This window comes from Microcaecilia unicolor, chromosome 2, assembly GCF_901765095.1.
Source record: "Microcaecilia unicolor chromosome 2, aMicUni1.1, whole genome shotgun sequence".
NCBI classification, from domain to species: domain Eukaryota; kingdom Metazoa; phylum Chordata; class Amphibia; order Gymnophiona; family Siphonopidae; genus Microcaecilia; species Microcaecilia unicolor.
The window spans coordinates 617,109,615-617,128,621 of record NC_044032.1 but is presented as its reverse complement, the minus strand read 5'-3'; the positions used below and the strand labels follow the sequence as shown (position 1 = coordinate 617,128,621).

General features: G+C 41.0%; 1 protein-coding gene across 3 annotated transcripts in view; it reads left to right on the top strand.

Annotated features, from left to right (window-relative positions):
- Positions 1 to 19,007, top strand: part of DCLK2 (doublecortin like kinase 2) — a 341,471-nt gene that overhangs the window by 238,507 nt on the left and 83,957 nt on the right. For all 3 annotated transcript variants that reach the window (XR_003940738.1, XM_030191660.1, XM_030191659.1), the window contains exons 6-7: positions 13,493 to 13,565; positions 18,241 to 18,349. Coding sequence is in view for 2 of the 3 variants with exons in the window: in XM_030191660.1 (XP_030047520.1) it covers positions 13,493 to 13,565; positions 18,241 to 18,349 (182 nt within the window). In the remaining variant the exon portion in view is untranslated. The remainder of the gene's footprint in view (positions 1 to 13,492; positions 13,566 to 18,240; positions 18,350 to 19,007) is intronic.

The following is a 19,007-nucleotide window of genomic DNA, read 5'->3' as shown; positions in this document are numbered from 1 at the left end:
ATTTTTTTGCCCAAACAACTAAAGGTTATAGTACATCAGACTCTGTCGAGGATTCAACAGGGAGGGCTCTTTTGAATGTACACACCAGAAAGAGACTTCAGCGGAAGAGATTAAACAATATCTGAAGGGAATAAACCTCCCCATAATGACAGAGGAAGAATAAACAGACCAATAACAGTACAGGAGATCTCGAAACAATGAAAAGGGTTAGGGCTACTGGTCAAATTTTACTTTTTTCAAGCACTCCATTCTGCATGGATCCTGTAGACCAATTTCATTCCTGGGAGCAGACAATAAGATCCTAACCAGAGATCCAACAGGAACTTTTGAATACTACATTCAGGACAAGTCTGGTTCTATCCTTGGAAGGCAGGCTTCAGATAGCCTCTGTAGGGTGCTTAATATTTGTAGCACATAAGAATTCGGGCAACCACTTTTGAGATATGTGGAAAGCCTTTGACAGAGTGTACTGGCCCTTCATGTCAGTAATGGAGTGGATGGGAGTGGAACCAAGGTTTGTGAATTTGATCCAAATTATTTATACCGACTCCTTGGCTTGACTAAAGGGGACGTTCGGAAACTCTCAAACTAAAGAGGTATAAGGCAGGGGTTTCTGTCACCTGTACTCTTTGCTGTAGTAGTGGAGTCCCTAGATCAGGTGATAAGAGATAATGGATTGATTCATAGGTTAAAAGTAAAGAATATCTTAATTCACAGTCACAAAACCTGAAGAGACTCTGGTGATTCTAATGAATGAACTGAAAGCATATAGTGACGAACTGGGCTTTAGAACCAATATATCAGTTGGAGGTCCTAAGTGTAAGTTCAGAAGGGAAACAGATTGTAGGTGCAGTTCCTATTTTAGTGGGTGTCACTCTTATTGAGGTATCTGGGAGTCCAGGTAACAGTGGATTGCTTCAAATTATTTGCCTTAAATTATGGCCCCTTGGTGTATCAATTCCAATTGGAGTTGGAGAGATGGAGTGGTTGAGGCATGGATTAGTAGAATTGTTGCTGCAAAATTTGTGGACATGTTTCAAGTGCTACGATTACTAATATCAGATAAGACCCTTCAGGACCTGCATAGGCAAATGTTCAGCTTTATTTCAAGGAGAACACTGTGTATGGCAGCTAGAGGGGTTCTATTTAGGGTTAAGAGGGGTGGAGGGCTTGCACTTCTCAGCTTTAGGAACTGTAGTACCGCTTGGACCACTGCTGAAATGGTAGGAAGATACAATGGGTAGAGTTGAAATACAGCAAGGATACTTTGGGGCCATTGTGCCATATGCCATGGCTTCCATTGGGAGAAAGGAATAATGAGTAACCAATCCATTTGTGAAGGTTACTATGAAGATCTGTGCTCACCTGAGAAATATATTGAGGGGGGAGGGGATGCAAGAGGAACTGTATTCCTGGTTCACCTCAATTTGTTATAATTGGGGGTTTCAGCCAGGTAGGGATGGTGTAATATTCTAGAGATGCTATACAAATGATTTATAGTAGTAGTAGTACTAGATGGGTGGATAGGGGGTATGTTATATGGGACAAATTTACAGTAAGGGGAAGCTACTAGAATTTAGTGAATTAAAAGAAAGGCATGGGTTAGCACCACGAAACATTTTCCCATACCTGCAAGGTAAACATTACCTAAACAGAATTGCAGAGTTTAATTGCACATTGAGTGAAGAAATATTTTCTTCGATTTGTTTTAAATTTACTACATTGTAGTTTCATTGTATGCCCTCTAGTCCTAGTATTTTTGGAAACAATTCACTTCTACCCATTCCATTTCAGTCATTATTTTATAGATCTCTACCATATCTTTCCTCAGCCGTCTTTTTACCAAGCTGAAGAACCCTAGCCATTTTAGCCTTTCATTTCGTCGCCCTTCTCTGTATCTTTTCTAATTCCACTATATCTTTTTGAGATGCAATGACTAGAATTGCACAGTACCCTCACTTATCACCCCAACCACTGCAATTTCCCCACCGCTAGCTGTCCATCTGTCCAATTTAGATTGTAAGCTCTGTTGAGCAGGGACTGTCTCTTCATGCTCATTTGTACAGCGCTGCGTAAATCTAGTAGCGCTATAGAAATGCTTAGTAGTAGTAGTAGTAGTAGTTTTCAAGGTGCGGTCACACGATGGAACAATACAAAGGAATTATAAAATCCACATTTTTGTTTTCCATTCCTATAACGTCCACATTTTTGTTTTCCATTCCTTTCTTAATAATACCTAACATTCTATTTGCTTTCTTAGCCACCGCCACCACACACTGAGCAGAGGGTTTCAACATATCATCAACAATGACACCTAGATCCCTTTCCTGGTCGATGACTCCTAATGTAGAACCTTGCATCACGTAAGTATAGTTCAGGTTTCTCTTTCCCACAAGCATTACTTTGCACTTGCTCACATTAAACGTCATCTGCCATTTGGATGCCCAGTAAGATCCTCTTGTAATTTTTCACAATCCTCTTGCAGTTTAACAACTTTGAATGATAAAGGGGACGGAGCTCCTCTCATATGAGGAAAGGCTAAAGAGGTTAGGGCTCTTCAGCTTGGAAAAGAGACAGATGAGGGGAGATATGATTGAGGTCTACAAAATCCTGAGTGGTGTAGAACGAGTAGAAGTAAATCGATTTTTTACTCATTCCAAAAGTACAAAGACTAGGGGACACTCGAAGACTTTTAAAACAAATAGGAGGAAATATTTTTTCACTCAATGAACAGTTAAACTTTGGTACTGTGCCGAAGGATATGGTAACAGCGGTTAGCATATTGTTTGGGCCTGTCGGAACTGAGTCTCAGAACCAGAAAATAGTTCCTGCCCAAAGAATTCCCCAACTGATTTCTTAGGACCACCAACCTGATAAGTACCAAATCGGGCAACTTATATACAGAAGTTTGTAGCCCAAAGCACAAAGAGATTGTTTCCAGAATGCATCACTGGGCATCAGTAATCTTTTGGCATAATTGCAAGAGGTACATTAAAAAAAAATACATTTCCTTCAAAGATACATTTTAATTTCCTGCTTTTAATTAAGCATTCTCAGTAGAGACTTCTTATGAGTTCAAAAGGTCAGGGTCCTATTCTTACAGTATGTTTTTCTTCCCTTTCCTTGGCCGCCAGGAATGCATTTCACACCTCCTCCCCATGTCCATTCCCGTCATCTTTTCACAGAGCAATTAGTTCTCATGCAGATGGAGAACCTTCTGGCTTCCCTGCTTATCAGCAAATGGCATCTTTGAACACACTTATCAAAAACTAAATTGCATTATAAGTACATAAGTACATAAGTAGTGCCATACTGGGAAAGACCAAAGGTCCATCTAGCCCAGCATCCTGTCACCGACAGTGGCCAATCCAGGTCAAGGGCACCTGGCACGCTCCCCAAACGTAAAAACATTCCAGACAAGTTATACCTAAAAATGAGGAATTTTTCCAGTCCATTTAATAGCGGTCTATGGACTTGTCCTTTAGGAATCTATCTAACCCCTTTTTAAACTCCGTCAAGCTAACCGCCCGTACCACGTTCTCCGGCAATGAATTCCAGAGTCTAATTACACGTTGGGTGAAGAAAAATTTTCTCCGATTCGTTTTAAATTTACCACACTGTAGCTTCAACTCATGCCCTCTAGTCCTAGTATTTTTGGATAGCGTGAACAGTCGCTTCACATCCACCCGATCCATTCCACTCATTATTTTATACACTTCTATCATATCTCCCCTCAGCCGTCTCTTCTCCAAGCTGAAAAGCCCTAGCCTTCTCAGCCTCTCTTCATAGGAAAGTCGTCCCATCCCCACTATCATTTTCGTCGCCCTTCGCTGTACCTTTTCCAATTCTACTATATCTTTTTTGAGATACGGAGACCAGTACTGAACACAATACTCCAGGTGCGGTCGCACCATGGAGCGATACAACGGCATTATAACATCCGCACACCTGGACTCCATACCCTTCTTAATAACACCCAACATTCTATTCGCTTTCCTAGCCGCAGCAGCACACTGAGCAGAAGGTTTCAGCGTATCATCGACGACGACACCCAGATCCCTTTCTTGATCCGTAACTCCTAACGCGGAACCTTGCAAGACGTAGCTATAATTCGGGTTCCTCTTACCCACATGCATCACTTTGCACTTGTCAACATTGAACTTCATCTGCCACTTGCACGCCCATTCTCCCAGTCTCGCAAGGTCCTCCTGTAATCGTTCACATTCCTCCTGCGACTTGACGACCCTGAATAATTTTGTGTCATCGGCGAATTTAATTACCTCACTAGTTATTCCCATCTCTAGGTCATTTATAAATACATTAAAAAGCATGCCTCATTGCCTTATTACCTGGCAAGGAAGAGGGAGGGGAATGAAGGGGTGCTTGTCCTTGTACTGGCAACTGAGTTGTAATCCACAGAAAGAGGAAAAAATGTCTCTACACTTCACTGTCTGTAGATTATGATTTTCTTAATATTATGCATTACCAGTACTGGACTCATATATGCTAGGCCTTCATATATGCACCCCACCTCCAACAGTATCTGGGTTTAAAAAAAGGTTTGGACAAGTTCTTGGAGGAAAAGTCCATAGTTGCTATTGAGATAGACATGAGGAAGCAACTGCTTACCTTGGGATTGGTAGCATGGAATGTTGCTACTAATTGGGTTTCCGCTAGATACTTGTAACCTGGCTTGGCCACTGTTTGGAAACAGGATACTGGACTAGATGGACCATTGGTTTGACCCAGTATGGCTACGCTTATGTTCTTATAAATAACTTTGTGTCATGAGCATATCTAGATCATTTATAAATATGTTAAAAAGCAGCAGTCCCAGCACACAGACCCCTGGTGAACCCCACTATGTACCCATTGAGAATACTGACCATTTAACCCTACTCTCTTTTCTATCTTTTAACCAGTTTTTAAACCACAATAGAACACTACCTCCTATCCCATGACTCTCCAATTTCTTCTGGAATCTTTCATGAGGTACTTTGTCAAATGCCTTTTGAAAATCCAGATACACTTTGGGGCTCATTTTCAAAGCACTTAGCCTTCCAAAGATCCATAGAAACCTATGGAACTATGGAAGGCTACGTGCTTTGAAAATATGCCTCAATATCAACCAGCTCACCTTTATCCACATGTTTGCTCACCCTTTCAAAGAAATGTAGTAGATTGGTGAGGCAAGATTTCCCTTCACTAAATCCATGTTGGCGTTGTCTCATTAATCCATGTTTTTGAATATGCTCTGCAATCTTTTTTTCTTTATAATAGTCTCTTCCATTTTGCCTGGCACTGACGTCAGGCTCACCAGTCTATAATTGCCTGGATCACCTCTAGAACCTTTTTTAAAAATCGGCCTTATATTGGTCACCCTTCAGTCTTCCAGTACCATGCTTGAGTTTAAAGATAAATTACACATTACTAACAATAGTTCTGCAAATTAATTTTTCAATTCTATCAGTATTCTGGGATGAATACCATCTGATCCAGGTGATTTACTACCCTTCAATTTGTCAAACCGCGCCATTACATCTTCCAGGTTTATAGAGATTTCATTTAGTTGACTCTTTAGCTTTGAATACCATTTCTGGCACCGGTATCTCTCCCAAATCTTCCTTGGTGAAGACAGAGGCAAAGAATTCATTTAATCTCTCCACTGTGGCTTTGTCTTCCCTGAGTGCACCTTTTACCCCTCGGTCATCTAGCAGTCCAGCTGATTCTTTTGCCGGTTTCTTACTTGTTAATATACTTAAAATAAGAACCATATTTTGTGTTTATTTTTCTGCCATATGGATGAACTGTTTCTAGGTTCAAGTTTAAGTTTCAAGTTTATTATAGGCTTACTATCCCGCCCTTTGCAGTACATTCAGAGCGGCTTACAGTCTAAAATAAAAGCAAAAGAAACATATAGTTAAACAAAAATGGATATTTCAGACATGACCGTTAGGGTAGGGGAAGAACTATAATAAATTATAATATAGAAAGGGGAAGGAAAGACCAAAAGGGAGGCTACAAATATCTTCCAAGGTTGTTCCAGGTCAATGCAGACTTATTTCTATGTATCTTTGAAAGATATGTTTTTAGATCAAGTTTTAAACTGATCTAACGATGTCTGTAATCAAAGACTTAACAGGTAACGAGTTCCAAAGATACGGGCCTTGCATATTAATTATAGTTTGTCTTGTATCTTCATGGGTTATTTCATGGTAACTTGCTATTACTAATTGATTTTGCTGAGCAGATCTGAGTATGTGTCAGGACTATACGGGATAAGGTAACAGAAATGATGAAGAGGTTCTAAGATTCATATATTTCCCGATTTAGCGAGAGACACACAAAGGAGATTCCAGGAATTTCTGGTTTTATGGCCTAGATAGAACTTTGTCTCTAGATATGACTTTTGTGCTACGTTTTCCTTGTCAGTGTTTTATTAGCTTTGAATCTAAGAATAATTTGACTTTTCAACCAAAACAGCTTTTGGACTTTATTTCATCCAAGGACAATTTAAGGTTAACTGTATGAGTAGCTGTATGGATTGGCTTTTGGAGTAAATGGAGGTCTGTGATTCTTGTATATTAAGAAAAAAAATTCTTTTTTTTTTTTTTAGTGCATTTTCTTTATTCTTGGTTTCTTATTTTCCTTTTATAGTGGGTGAAATTGACAATGTTATTCTATGATTTAATTTAATTTTTCTTTGTTTTAATGTGAGTTATGACTGTTAAAATACTTTCTATTTTGTCTAAATTTGTTAACTTTAATTTAAAAAGAAAAATATACAGAATTTTTAAGAAGGCCCAAGGATATAAGCATATACATATTAAAGCCTAGGAAATAGACTCTGGAAAATGAAGGGGAGCAGTGGGAGGAGAAATTTGAGAGAACATCTAAGATAGCCATAGCTGCCCGGCTACTCAAGTGGTATTTTGCCACGGGAGTGCATGGAAAAAATGATTCTGTTAGAATATACTGCCACCAGGCTAGTGCTAGCCACATAGTGGAAACAAGCCCCTGGAAGCAATCCACCTCACCCCCACCCCCAACGAGGACTATGCAGAAAAAAATTCAGTGTAGTGTAAGAAATACAAGATAATGGATGCCTGCAATGACATGATGGAACAGTTTCAGAATATGTAAATGCTACCTGCAGAGGGCAAAATCAGGATTTGCACGAGATGTTTGAGCATTACATGGCCACTAATGAGAGTGATTGGCTGGAAGGCTGAGAAGAGAGTTATTTGAGGATGGGAGGTGAGGTAAAAGTTACAGTACGAGAGTTTATAGAACAAAAAGATTGGTGATGGGCAAACAATTTGTCACAGGCTGTTTTTTTTGTTTTGTTTGAAAAATTGATAAAAATTACAGTTAATTAAAAAAAAAACTTAATTTGAACACAGAGGAAGAAGACCTGTGTGTTGGATTAAGAGTTGGTCTTATAAGAATCAAAGAAATGTCCTGCCACTGAAGGAGATGAAGGCCAGTATATTCTGAGAACGCTGAAGCAGTGAGATAGAAAAAGGATTAAGGAATTAGGGAAAGGGGGTAGGGGATGTAAAATAATATTGGGGGGGGGGGGGGGGTTGACATTGGGTTGCAATGCAAATGGGTTTTGTATGCTTGTCAAACCAGAGTGGAAGAATCTCAGTTGGGAGACTGAATGGGCCAACATGTATGGGGGTTTTTTATTGTTTCTGTTTTGTATTCTTTGTTTTTGTTACTGTGTCTGAATACTGCAGATTTACTGACATTGCACTGTACTGTACCCCTCATCCTTCGATTAGGTCTGCACAATCCCTGGTATTTTTGGTATAACTGAGTAGATACCACTCCCTATAGAAGAAGAAGAAGAAACAGTCTGATCAGCTATCGGGATTAGGTGGCCAGATTGTATCTTTACAAAGTTTCAGCTTTGACCCTCCCTCTACACAGTTAGTCAAGAAAATATTATCAATTTATACAGTAAGCAATTTCCCAAATTTTAGGTTTTCTAAAACTGAGCCAATTATAAAGGTTTGAACCACCTCCTAAAGAGAGAGAGGGATCATTAATTAGGGACATCCCTTCATGTAGTTTACGTCTACATCTCATGTACCCAAGACATCTAGATTAAGTCATAATGTAGTTGTTTTTATTTCATTTAAACTTAAATTTCAATTTATTCATTTTTTATGAACGTATATGTTCCATACGTGATACCATGAATGTATCTATGTGATTCGTTTGCTTACATTTTTTTACAATTTTCATTCCCCATTCTCCAAGTACACATTATGTTTGTAGCTTTTCCGGCTTTAATTATAAGTATATAGAACCTCCTAACTGTTTATGACCATTAACATATCATCATTCGCATGATCATTTTCGCATCTTTTATATATGTCTACAGAGTCTATACAGGTTACATTATAAAAGTATGTTTTATTTAGTATATTCCGAATTTTTTGATGTATATTCAATTTCCCAAACAAGAATATATGTACTATGTTGTTTTATGATTTACATGTAGTAAAGTTTGAGTTCATATATATGCTTTTAGTTCACTTTAGGTTCATTTATATGCCTTTTGCTTATTTTATGTTTACAATATATATGTGTTTGGATATTTTTATGTATTCTCTTTATGTAAAACTTTTCGTATATTTTTAAATATTCATTTTATTTATTGTTTTAGACTCCTGAGGCAGGCCTGTGGCCGAAACACAGTTTCTGTGTCGAGTCATTGAATAAAGTGGTACTTTGAAATCTTACAACCCGTTTCCCTGGAGTCATTGGTCCACTTCCCGCTCTTTTTACGCTATTGAACTACTCTCATCATTAAGGGAGGGGGGAGCATAAGTTGTTAAAGGGCATGTATATAAGGTGGGTGAAGATTTAATCTATGCAAAATTCTGGAAATGTTAAACTAATCAAAGATAAGTTTTTAAAAATATCCAGAAATACTCATCCTAGTTTCAGCTGTCCTTTGGCATTCAGGAGGTTTTCATACTTGTAACAAAAACGGATAAGGCTTTTCAAAACTTCTCTTTTTGATCGGACACATGGTATGTCTTTAGAAATCTAGTTTAAATGTTGGAATAATTTGAGAGGACTGCTTTATCTACTTAAATAATGATTGAAAGACCAGCCTTTGATTGAGAAGATCTGCAATTGGAGAGGGGGGTACTTTACATTAGAAAGATTTTAAAAAAGAAACAAACTGGGAAACATTGTGGGCATATTACATATTCCAGCATTTTCCATCCCCCTCCCCATCAGTATCCCAGGTTAATCCTTTCCCCTGGTGAGCCGCTGAAGACTGAGTCAGGGTTGTACCAGTGTATGGTGGTAGGGTTGTCAAGCTCAGGACCTTATAATTACCACTATGGGGGTAACTTGGAAGATGCATTGAGATGGTCTTTCCTAAAATGTTGCACTTGTTTGTTTGACCCAAAGGCAGGATTTGGGCTTATGCATTTATTTTATGCATGAATTCACAAAGGACCAGTTTCAGTAAATGGGCATCAGTAAACTTTGGGCACCAGTAAAAAAAATTTTGGCATGGAACGCTATTCTTTAAAGGGTTCTTCTTCGATTTAAGTGCTCTTTATAGAATAGCACTTAGAGCCTATTCCCATGCCTAAATTTGGGTGCTGGTATTTACGCCAGCTGAAACCTGGTGTAAATGCCAGCACCCAACTCTTGGCATTTGGGCATGGAAATGGAGCTATTCTATAAATTTGCTTGCAATTTTTTGGACTGCCCCATAGCCACTCCCCCTTTTGAGTTGTGCATTGGAGGATTTAGGGGCATGGGGTTACAGAATAGCGCCCAGAAAGATGCGTACTTAAATTTTAAATGTAACCCTGTGGGGTTAAAAAGATTTTTATTTACCTGAGCGAGTGGTCCGGGTCCAAAGCGGTGTCGGAGCTGCATTACCAGGGGAATTGGGTCTGGGGTCAGGATTGGGGCTGGTGTGAGTGGGATGCTGTTGCGGGCTTGGAGATCGGGAAGTTGCCGCCAGTGCCGTAGTTGCGGTTGGTGCTGTGGGAGACTTTCAGGTCAGGTAGGGTCTCTTCTGTGAATGCTCATGATGCCATCACATCTACGCACACACACAGGATTGAGGCCCAGAGGCTTACTGGGACCGGGAGTGAGTGAGAGACTCTGAGAAGCCAGTGAACTGCTGGGCAGTGCTAGGGAGGGTTGGCGCAACGGCAGGACATGTTGGGGAAGCTCCGGTGAGTTTTCCCTGAAGTTTTGGGCTCAGGGAGAAACGTGGGCCTGATGCGTTTTGGGCACATGTACACTGGAGGAGCCAAGGATGGCAGAAGGAGAGCGGCATGAGCGTGCACGAACCTGAAATACCGGCTTGTGGGTTGTACTTAGCTGTCGAATGCTGACTGAAATTAGCAAGAATAAACAGAAGGTACGTGGAAAATAAAATTATAAAATGTTTAATTTATCTGAATCAGGGAAGTTTTTAGGTGCATAGCAGAGTGTTTTTGATGTAGTTCTACCATTGGGTCTGACAGGGGTCTCGTGGCTCAGTGCTTGAGGCACTGAAAGTTCTTAACTGCCAAAGCAGGCAGTTGGGAGGGAACAACATTGGTGTAATGGTGTATCTGGGTGTGTATGTCATGTTTATGAGGAATAATGGTTTATGGGATTAGTTTGATGTTTTGTGGAGATTGACAAAGATTTTAATGTCTGTACTTATAAAGAAGTGAGTTGAGTGTTAGCGGCAAGAAACTTTAAAGGGTCTGTAAAGGCAATGTTTGAGATTTGGTGTGTCCCTGAAATGAGAGCTGTTGTGAGTAGTTGTGGGCTGCTGTTGTGCGTTGGGATTAATTTAGAGATTTTATAATTTTATTTTGAAAGGTTAGCTAGAACAGTGTTTCCCAAGTTCATTCCTGGAGTACCCCTTGCCAATCAGGTTTTCAGGATATCCACAATGCCTCCATAATATGCAAATCTCTTTCATGCATATCCTGAAAACCTGACTGGCAAGGAGTACTCCAGTCTTGGGAAACACAAATAGTAATAGGACACGTTTAGAATGCATACACTAGGAAGATAGATTTTTATTTGTTGAGTTTTTAAAGAAAGGACAGTAGGAAGAAGATGTCCTGACATTGCTGCCAGCCAGCCCACAAGAGAAGATTTCATGAAACATGGACTTTGGGCTAAAGCTAAGTGATGCCTGCAGTGGCATAGCTACGTGGGGCTAGGGGGGCCTGGGCCCCCATTGATTTGGCCCTGGACCCCCTGCCGACGACCCTCTCGACCTCCCCCTCCCACCGCCAACCCTCCCCCGCTGTCGCCATGGGCTACCTTTGCTGGCGGGGGACCCCAATCCCTGCCAGCCGAGGTTCTCTTCTTCCTCCGAAGGCCTTCGTTCTGTTTCTGTGAGTCTGACATCCTGCACATACAACGTGCAGGACATCAGAAACAGAACGAAGCCTTCGGAGGAAGAAGAGAACCTCAGCTGGCGGGGATTGGGGTCCCCCGCCTGCAAAGGTAGCCCACGGCAACAGCGGGGGAGGGGGGTCGAGAGAGTCATCGGCAGGGGTTGTCAAAGTTGGCGGTTGTGGGGGGGTGGGTCAGCGCCACGGGGGGTGGGCTAAAATGTGCCCCCTCACATCGGCCTCTGCCCCCCCTCCCGCCGAAGTCTGGCTATGCCCCTGGCCTGCACTAGGTCTTTAGAGACATATGGAGGAAACAAAGAATGAAAAAAAAAAAGAGAGAGAGAGAGAGTATATAGTTGAACTTACCTGTTCCCGGGATTGTGGTTCTTGCATAGAGTTTGAAAAACCTGGAAAACATCATTTAGACACAAAGGACTAGGTTCTTTATATGGCTCCTGAAAAATCTGTGTGGTAAAAAAAAAAAATACGCCTAGGTGTACATTATAGAATAGGCTTAATTTCTGCATGGTTTATAGAATACACCAAGCGGTGGACCACGCGACCAAATTTAGTTGCAGCCAATTACGCCAAATAAAACATGGTGTAAATCCTGATGCTTAAATTACACGCAGTGCGAGTGTTTTCTATAACAATGCACATAGATTTTAACACCCTTGACCTGCCCACTTTTCAACTATGTGACTTAGAATTTACACATACCACGTTATAGAATATGCTTAGCAAGTAGTGCGCATAAATTCTAATGCCAGTTAGTGAGTATCGCATACAATGTATAATAAGTTTATCTTGTTGGGCAGACTGGATGGACCGTACAGGTCTTTATCTGCCTTCATATACTATTTTACTATGCTGATAATTGCTTGTTAACATCCAATTAGCGCTGATTAGCTTGTTAACTAATTAGGTTTTGCGCATTATGGAATACGCTTCGATTTCCATACTATACATTCTATAAAGGGTTCTCTGATTTGAGTGGAAATTGAAGGTGTGATATAGAATCCTGGAGAAAGCATTGTGTTTTATTGGCAATAGTAAGAAAAGTTACTTATGTTGAATCAGAAATATCAAAATGGTTTTAAAATGTTGTTGCACATTTTACTGATATGATCTGAGACCTCTGTAAAAGAGAAAAATGGGTGAATATGGCTGCTAACTGTTTTTAAATGCTTGCAAACAAAACTTAATTTTTATTATTAAACTCTATGCCTACCAGAGAGTTTCTTTGGGAAAACACCATGACTTAACTTTGTAACATCATTGCAATATCTTGCTTCACCAACAGGGGGGCTATATTATTAATGCCAATTAACTGCAGTACTTGATTATCAATTTGTTGCAATTAATTTGGCTTGAAAGCCAGTTAATTTACATGCTCACCTTTGATCAGCGCCCAATTTTGGGCTCCATATATAGAATCTAGGAGAAAATGGCAAGTTTGTGCCTCTGAGAAGTGTAAATGTGTGTATATGTATTTCCCGTGGGTATAATTTTAAGAGAAAGCATGCAAATAGATTCTTTTATAAAACTAGTGTAACTAGGGGGTCCTTTTACTAAGGTGCGCCAAAACATTGCCTGCGCTGGTATAGACATGTGTATTGGATGCACGCAGGTTCATTTATCAGCGCACCTGCAATAAGTCTTTTTTTTGGGGAGGGGCCGAAAATGGATGTGCGGCAAAATGAAAATTGGCACGCATCCGTCTTTGGCCTGAAACCTTACAGCCACCCATTGACTTAGTGGTAAGGTCTTGCGCGTTAACCGGGCAATAATCATCAGAGCGTGTACAATGCCAATTACCGCCCAGTTAGCACCATGTGCCAGAAACTTTCCGGCACACATAAAAACTAAAATTACCACCCGGGCCACGTGGTAGCAGGGCGGTAGTTCTGAATTGGCGCGCGTAGGCACCTAAACAGCTTAGTAAAAGGGCCCTTATATGCTAGTTGAGAAAATTACCCCCTTATCTTTTTGCCATCCCGATTATGACAAATTGTTGAAACTCATGTGGCTATGTAGTAAATGCCAAGTTAAAATTACTAGCTTTATTTACGGACATAATTATATTGTGCTTATTTCTGTAGCTTCCTCTACATGGTGGATCAACTTCCAATGTGAATGGTGGACCTGAACCTCTCCAGTGCTTTAGCCTAGAAGGTATGTTCCTCGTTCTTTTTCATTTCCTAAATAAGTAAAGCGCCTTGATGAGCAAGATTCAGATCACCTTGGCACTCTCTTCTTACACCTTAGCTTGGAGTACTGGTGCTTTGATATTGAGCTTGAAGGAAATATGATGTTGGTACCTGATTAATAATTCAACGTCCACCAGACAAACTGAATATTTATCGTCAAGCAGTCCTAGGAGACGCACATGAAATTCTTGTTGTGCTCCTTTGACGTTGTAGGATACCTGCTATAAGTGTAACCGCATGTTTCCTGTGTTTCATGCTTTTAAAAACCTAATTAAAATAACATTGACTGATGGTTTGTAGATGTAGTGGATCTCTCAGATATTGGGGGGGAGGGATGCTCTTGAGGCTGGTGTACAATTTATTTAAGGGCTGTGGTTAAAATACTCTAATTCTCCCAAACCTTCTTGCTATGTACATAAACTAATAAGGGGCCCCAAATAGCAAGCTTACAAGTTGATAGTTAATCATAAGCACAATAGATTCAAAGGCAGAAGGCAACTGGAAGACTGTTCTTAATTTAATAACATTTTGTTTTATCAGGCTGTCCAATAATGTACAAGTATATTCAAAGGTAGGAATAAAAAGAAGCAAATAGTTCATAAAATATATATATATTCAGCCAGCAAAAGTCAGTATTTTTTGGCCACCACTGGCATTGAATATCTGGGTTTGTGTGGCCGGTTATGTCTTAATCTGGTTAAGTGCAATATTCAGCACTTAACAGCCTAAGGGGCAATTTTACAAAAGGACGATGGGGGTAACATCGGCTTGGCGCACGGCAATTCGACCTGGGATCCCGGAGGTCGTTCCAACTCTCGCCACTTACCAATTCTGGCACTAGAAAATATTTAATTTTCTAGCACCAGGGGCTTGCCCAGCGGTAATCAGATAGTGCTGCCTGGTTCCTGCTGGACTACCACTGGAGTCCCTACTGCCTCCTAAATAAGAGGCGATAAGGGCTCCCCCAGGAAATGACCGCACAACAAGTGTTTAACCTACCACATGGCCATTTCCTTCCTTAAAAGAAAAAACGCCTTTTACTGGCAGTGATAAAAGGGGGCCTCAGTGCGTGGTACACCCATGCTCCGATGCAACCGCAGGGCCCCTTTTACCGCTGTTTGCTAAATGGATCCTTAAGTGATATCAGATAAAGACATGCTATGGTAATGTGGGGAGTGGGTTTTGGGGGGGAATTGGGGGGCTCAGCACCCAAGGGAAGGGAGCTATGGACTTCAAAGGTAGTTAACTTTGTTTTTTGAAATGTTACAAGTGCCCCCTAGGGTGCCCAGTTGGTGTCCTGGCATGTGAGGGGGACCAGTGCACTACGAACCCTGGCCCCTCCCACAACCCAATGCCTTGGATTTGTTCGTTTTTGAGCTGGGTGCCTTCACTTTCCATTATAGCTGAAAAACGAAACTGCCCAGCTCAAATCCGCCCAAATCCGATGCATTTGGCTGGCACAAACCGTATTATCGGAACAAAGATGGATGCCCATTTTTTTCGAAAATACGGTTTGTCCCGTCCCTTCATGTACCCGTTCTCGGAGTTAGACGCCCATGGAGATGGGCGTTCGCGTTCGATTATGCCCCTCCACGTAAAATTAGTCTCACAATGGACATTGTTTTTATGCAGGTTTACTCGTGTGCAGTTTAACATCCTTTTTCCAGGTGTACAACATGCTTTGCGTGCTGAAAATATTTATAAAATGACTTCCTTTTTGTGCAGCAGTTTTGAAAATGTGTCATACTAATAAACACCCCTCCCTTCCTGCATTCTTTTTATGGACAATGGATTTTTATTTATGCCTTTAAATTTCAAATTCCTGTCACTTGCATGCACTAAGTGAATTTAAATGTCTGTTAAATGGATGTCAGGCAGTTATTTCTTTGTTTAATGTTATAATTTAAAATCTAACATTTCCTTTGGGGTCCTTTTACAAAGGTGTGCTAATGGATTTTACGCACGCTAATGAATTAGGGAGCGCAATAAATGCTAAGAAGCCCCTGGATATAAAATGAACTTCTTAGCATTAATCATTAACTATGGATGACAAAAGAAATTCAGTTCTGTGATTACATCTATAGCCTGATTGGTGCTCATGCAAAACCTGATTTCTTTCGACAGGTTCCAATAACTGATCCAACACAACCTTGCTTTGAAAATACACCTCTTAATCTGTTAGTGCACCTTAGTTAAAAGGACCCCTTTGGTCAAGTCATTTTAATGGTAGAAGGAGGGACGAGGCTGATCAGGTATCGTACTTGGTTTAAAATTCTTTGCGTCACTCACAAAACCCTTCACTTGGGTTCCCCTCCCTATCTTGCCTTCATGGTCATGCCCTACACTCCTTCCCATTCCCTTTGCTCCCTTGATTGCTATCAGCTTGTCCTCCCTTCCCCAAACAGACCCACTATGAATGTAGAAGATGCACAGCCTTTTTCTTCTTAGCTCCAAAACTGTGGAATGACCTTCCCTCTTCTTTGAGGTCAGAATTCTTTTTCACATTTTAAAGTATTATTGAAAATCCTCTTCTTTGGCCTAGCTATTGGCATCCCATCCAAAAGCCTTCTCGAAAGACTCTGAATGTTCCAAATAGGCAGAGACAGATTTAAAAAAAAATTGATGCCTGTTACTCCTGACTGGATGGCTCCTTTTCTAGCTCAAATTGAGTTTTTCATTTTGCCGGGTTTTTTTTCCTATTTTGTAAACAACTTGACCTACATTTTAGAAAAAAAAGCAGTATATCAAGCTTAATAAGCATAAACTTATAATCCAAAATAGCTATTCAAATTGACAGAAATTTGAAGGACATTTGAAAGGAACTTACTAATCATGTTTGACCTGGAAGTTGTTCAGTTGTTTGAGAACATGAAAGGAAATGGCACACTGAGCAGACCTTGACAGTCTTAGCAGCCCTTTTTCTAAACCATGTTAGGCGCTAATGCATGCTTAACGTGTTAACATGTGGGAAAAGGTGTACTTCAAAACACACATACCGTTTTGCAGTAGTTTTCCTGTCAGTGCGTGTTAATTGGTCACTACTTTTATGGGAGGGAGCATACCATGGGTGGGGAATGGCCATGGAAGGGTTATCCACCTAGTGCGTTCACATTAGCATACGCTAAGTGGCTAACTTGGAAGCACATAGTGGGGAATTCTATAAAATATGCTCAAAAATGGTCACCAAAAAAGATCAGCACTAAGAATGATTTTTATAAAAGCACGTGTCCTTTATAGAATTGTGCTTAGCGCCAATTCCTGTGCTGCAAGGACGGCTCTAAAGTAATACAAATGTCCGTTCTATTGCACCACAATAGAAACCGGGTATTAGTACCCGTAGTGCCAAAACATCAAGGAACGCTCTTTTTTTTTTTTATGATTAGCTGGGAAATTAACACCTAAATTTAGACGCCTAAGCGTAGAAGCCCTAGTCATGTCATTTCCAGGTTAGATTATTGCAATATGGTATATTCAGGATTACCTGTCTCCTCTTTGTGGTCATTAGTACAAACTGTACAAAACACAGCCTTGCAAGCCCTTGCTCAGACTAAGCCATATAATCACATTACCCATACTTTATTCATTACCTTTGGCTTCCAGTCGCCTTTCGTATTCAGTTTAAGATTCTTGCCCTTACCTTCAAAGCTTTTTATTTTAGATTCCCCTCTTGACAGCGCTTGTGATTCTTTATCCCCCCCCCCCCCCATTAAAAGATTACCGACTGTGCATCCCATTTCCTAAGGATGCCCTGCTTCATTCCACAAGACATACTGCATTTTTCTGTTTAGCTCCGTCCCTGTGGAATGTTTTGCCACTACTGGTACGCTTGGAGTCGTCCTACCTTTAAATTCCATTCTGCCCTCAAAACCCACCTCTTCCAAAATGCTTTTGGTGATGTTGCAGCAGCCTGCAGCAGGATGGTTAGGGTCCACCGACCCTTTTTAAGTAGACCTAATCCTTCTTTTTTTTTATTATTTTTCCTCTGAGGTACAGGGCCGGTTAGAGGGGAGGGCAGAATTGCCTGGGCCTCCAAGGGGGGCCCTCTGCCGGGGTCTCTCTCTCTCTCTCTCTCTCTCTCCTGCCGGGACCCGAGCGATCGCATCCCGAGAGGAACAGGAGATAGAAAACTCCAGCATTGCGGCCAGGCCCCCCGTGGAGGCTGGGGAGGACCCAGAGGAGCAACTCAAGCACTGCTGTTCTGCCCAGCTAAGCAGCTGCTTTTCCTGTCAGTTGTGCATGCGCATGCCCTGAGAGAAAAAGCTACCGCAGGGGCAGGCAATCGGCAGAAGAGCAGTGCTGAAGGAAGACGTCTTCTGCTGGGGGGGCCTTGGGATCCCCGCCAGCCAGCGACGATTATGGGGAGTGCAGCCACAATTCGGGGGGGGGGGGGGGGGGAGGTGGCGGCCCAGGCCTGGTTCAGTCTCTCAGCAGCCCTACTGAGGTATATGTATGATTGTTTCTTTCCTATTAGTTTTGGCGTTCCTTTCTCTTTTATGTATTGATTTTATATACTGATTGTAAACCGCCCTGTGATGCCCGCAGGAAGAGTGGTCTATTAACTCGAAATACACGATAACTGTTCTGATTGGAAGGCTGTGTTGAAGATGTTTATCTTTGCTTTCAATGTACCCTTTCTTCAGGCTTGAATGGAAATAGGTGTTTGGGCGCATCATTTATTCTTGAGAAGTACAAAATTGGGAAGGTGATAGGGGATGGAAATTTTGCTGTGGTGAAGGAATGCATGGAGCGGTGAGTATGATGATTGCGGAGTCCATGTGTTTTTCCTATTTAATTTTGTAAAGTTCACACCTTAATCAGGAAAATGAAGACGGTCCTTGTACTGTAATTTAAATATAACATTTTGAAAAATAGGTAAAAGATGCTTAGCTAGCCATTAATGTGAGATTGTGGTGTAGTAGTCTACTAGGCCCCAGTGGTTATTGGCTCACAATACAAAGGGGCTGACTCCATTTCATCCATAGTATCACCTGGGTCAGACCAAGGGTCCATCTGGCATTTTTCATATGATGTCTATGTAAATTAAATCTCTTCTTTAGCATCTGGTGCTATGTTGGAGAAACAAGCCAGATGCTAAAGAAGAGATTTAATTTATATAGACATCATATGAAAAATGCCAGTGCCAACCAGGATGTCACCTCTGTGGGACAGCACTTTAGAAAACCAAAACACTGTATCAATGATTTTATGGTTTGAATACTAAAAGGAAACTTTAAGACAATACAGAAACGTAAGACTTTTGAAGTCATAATGATTAAATATTTTGACACCCACCAGACAGGATCTGGGTTTTCTAGCCCATTCTACTGCTTTGTCACCCTCTTATCACCATGCATGTCTCCCTGTCCCTCATCCACCCAGCTCTCCATCTCTCACCTAACCCACCCCA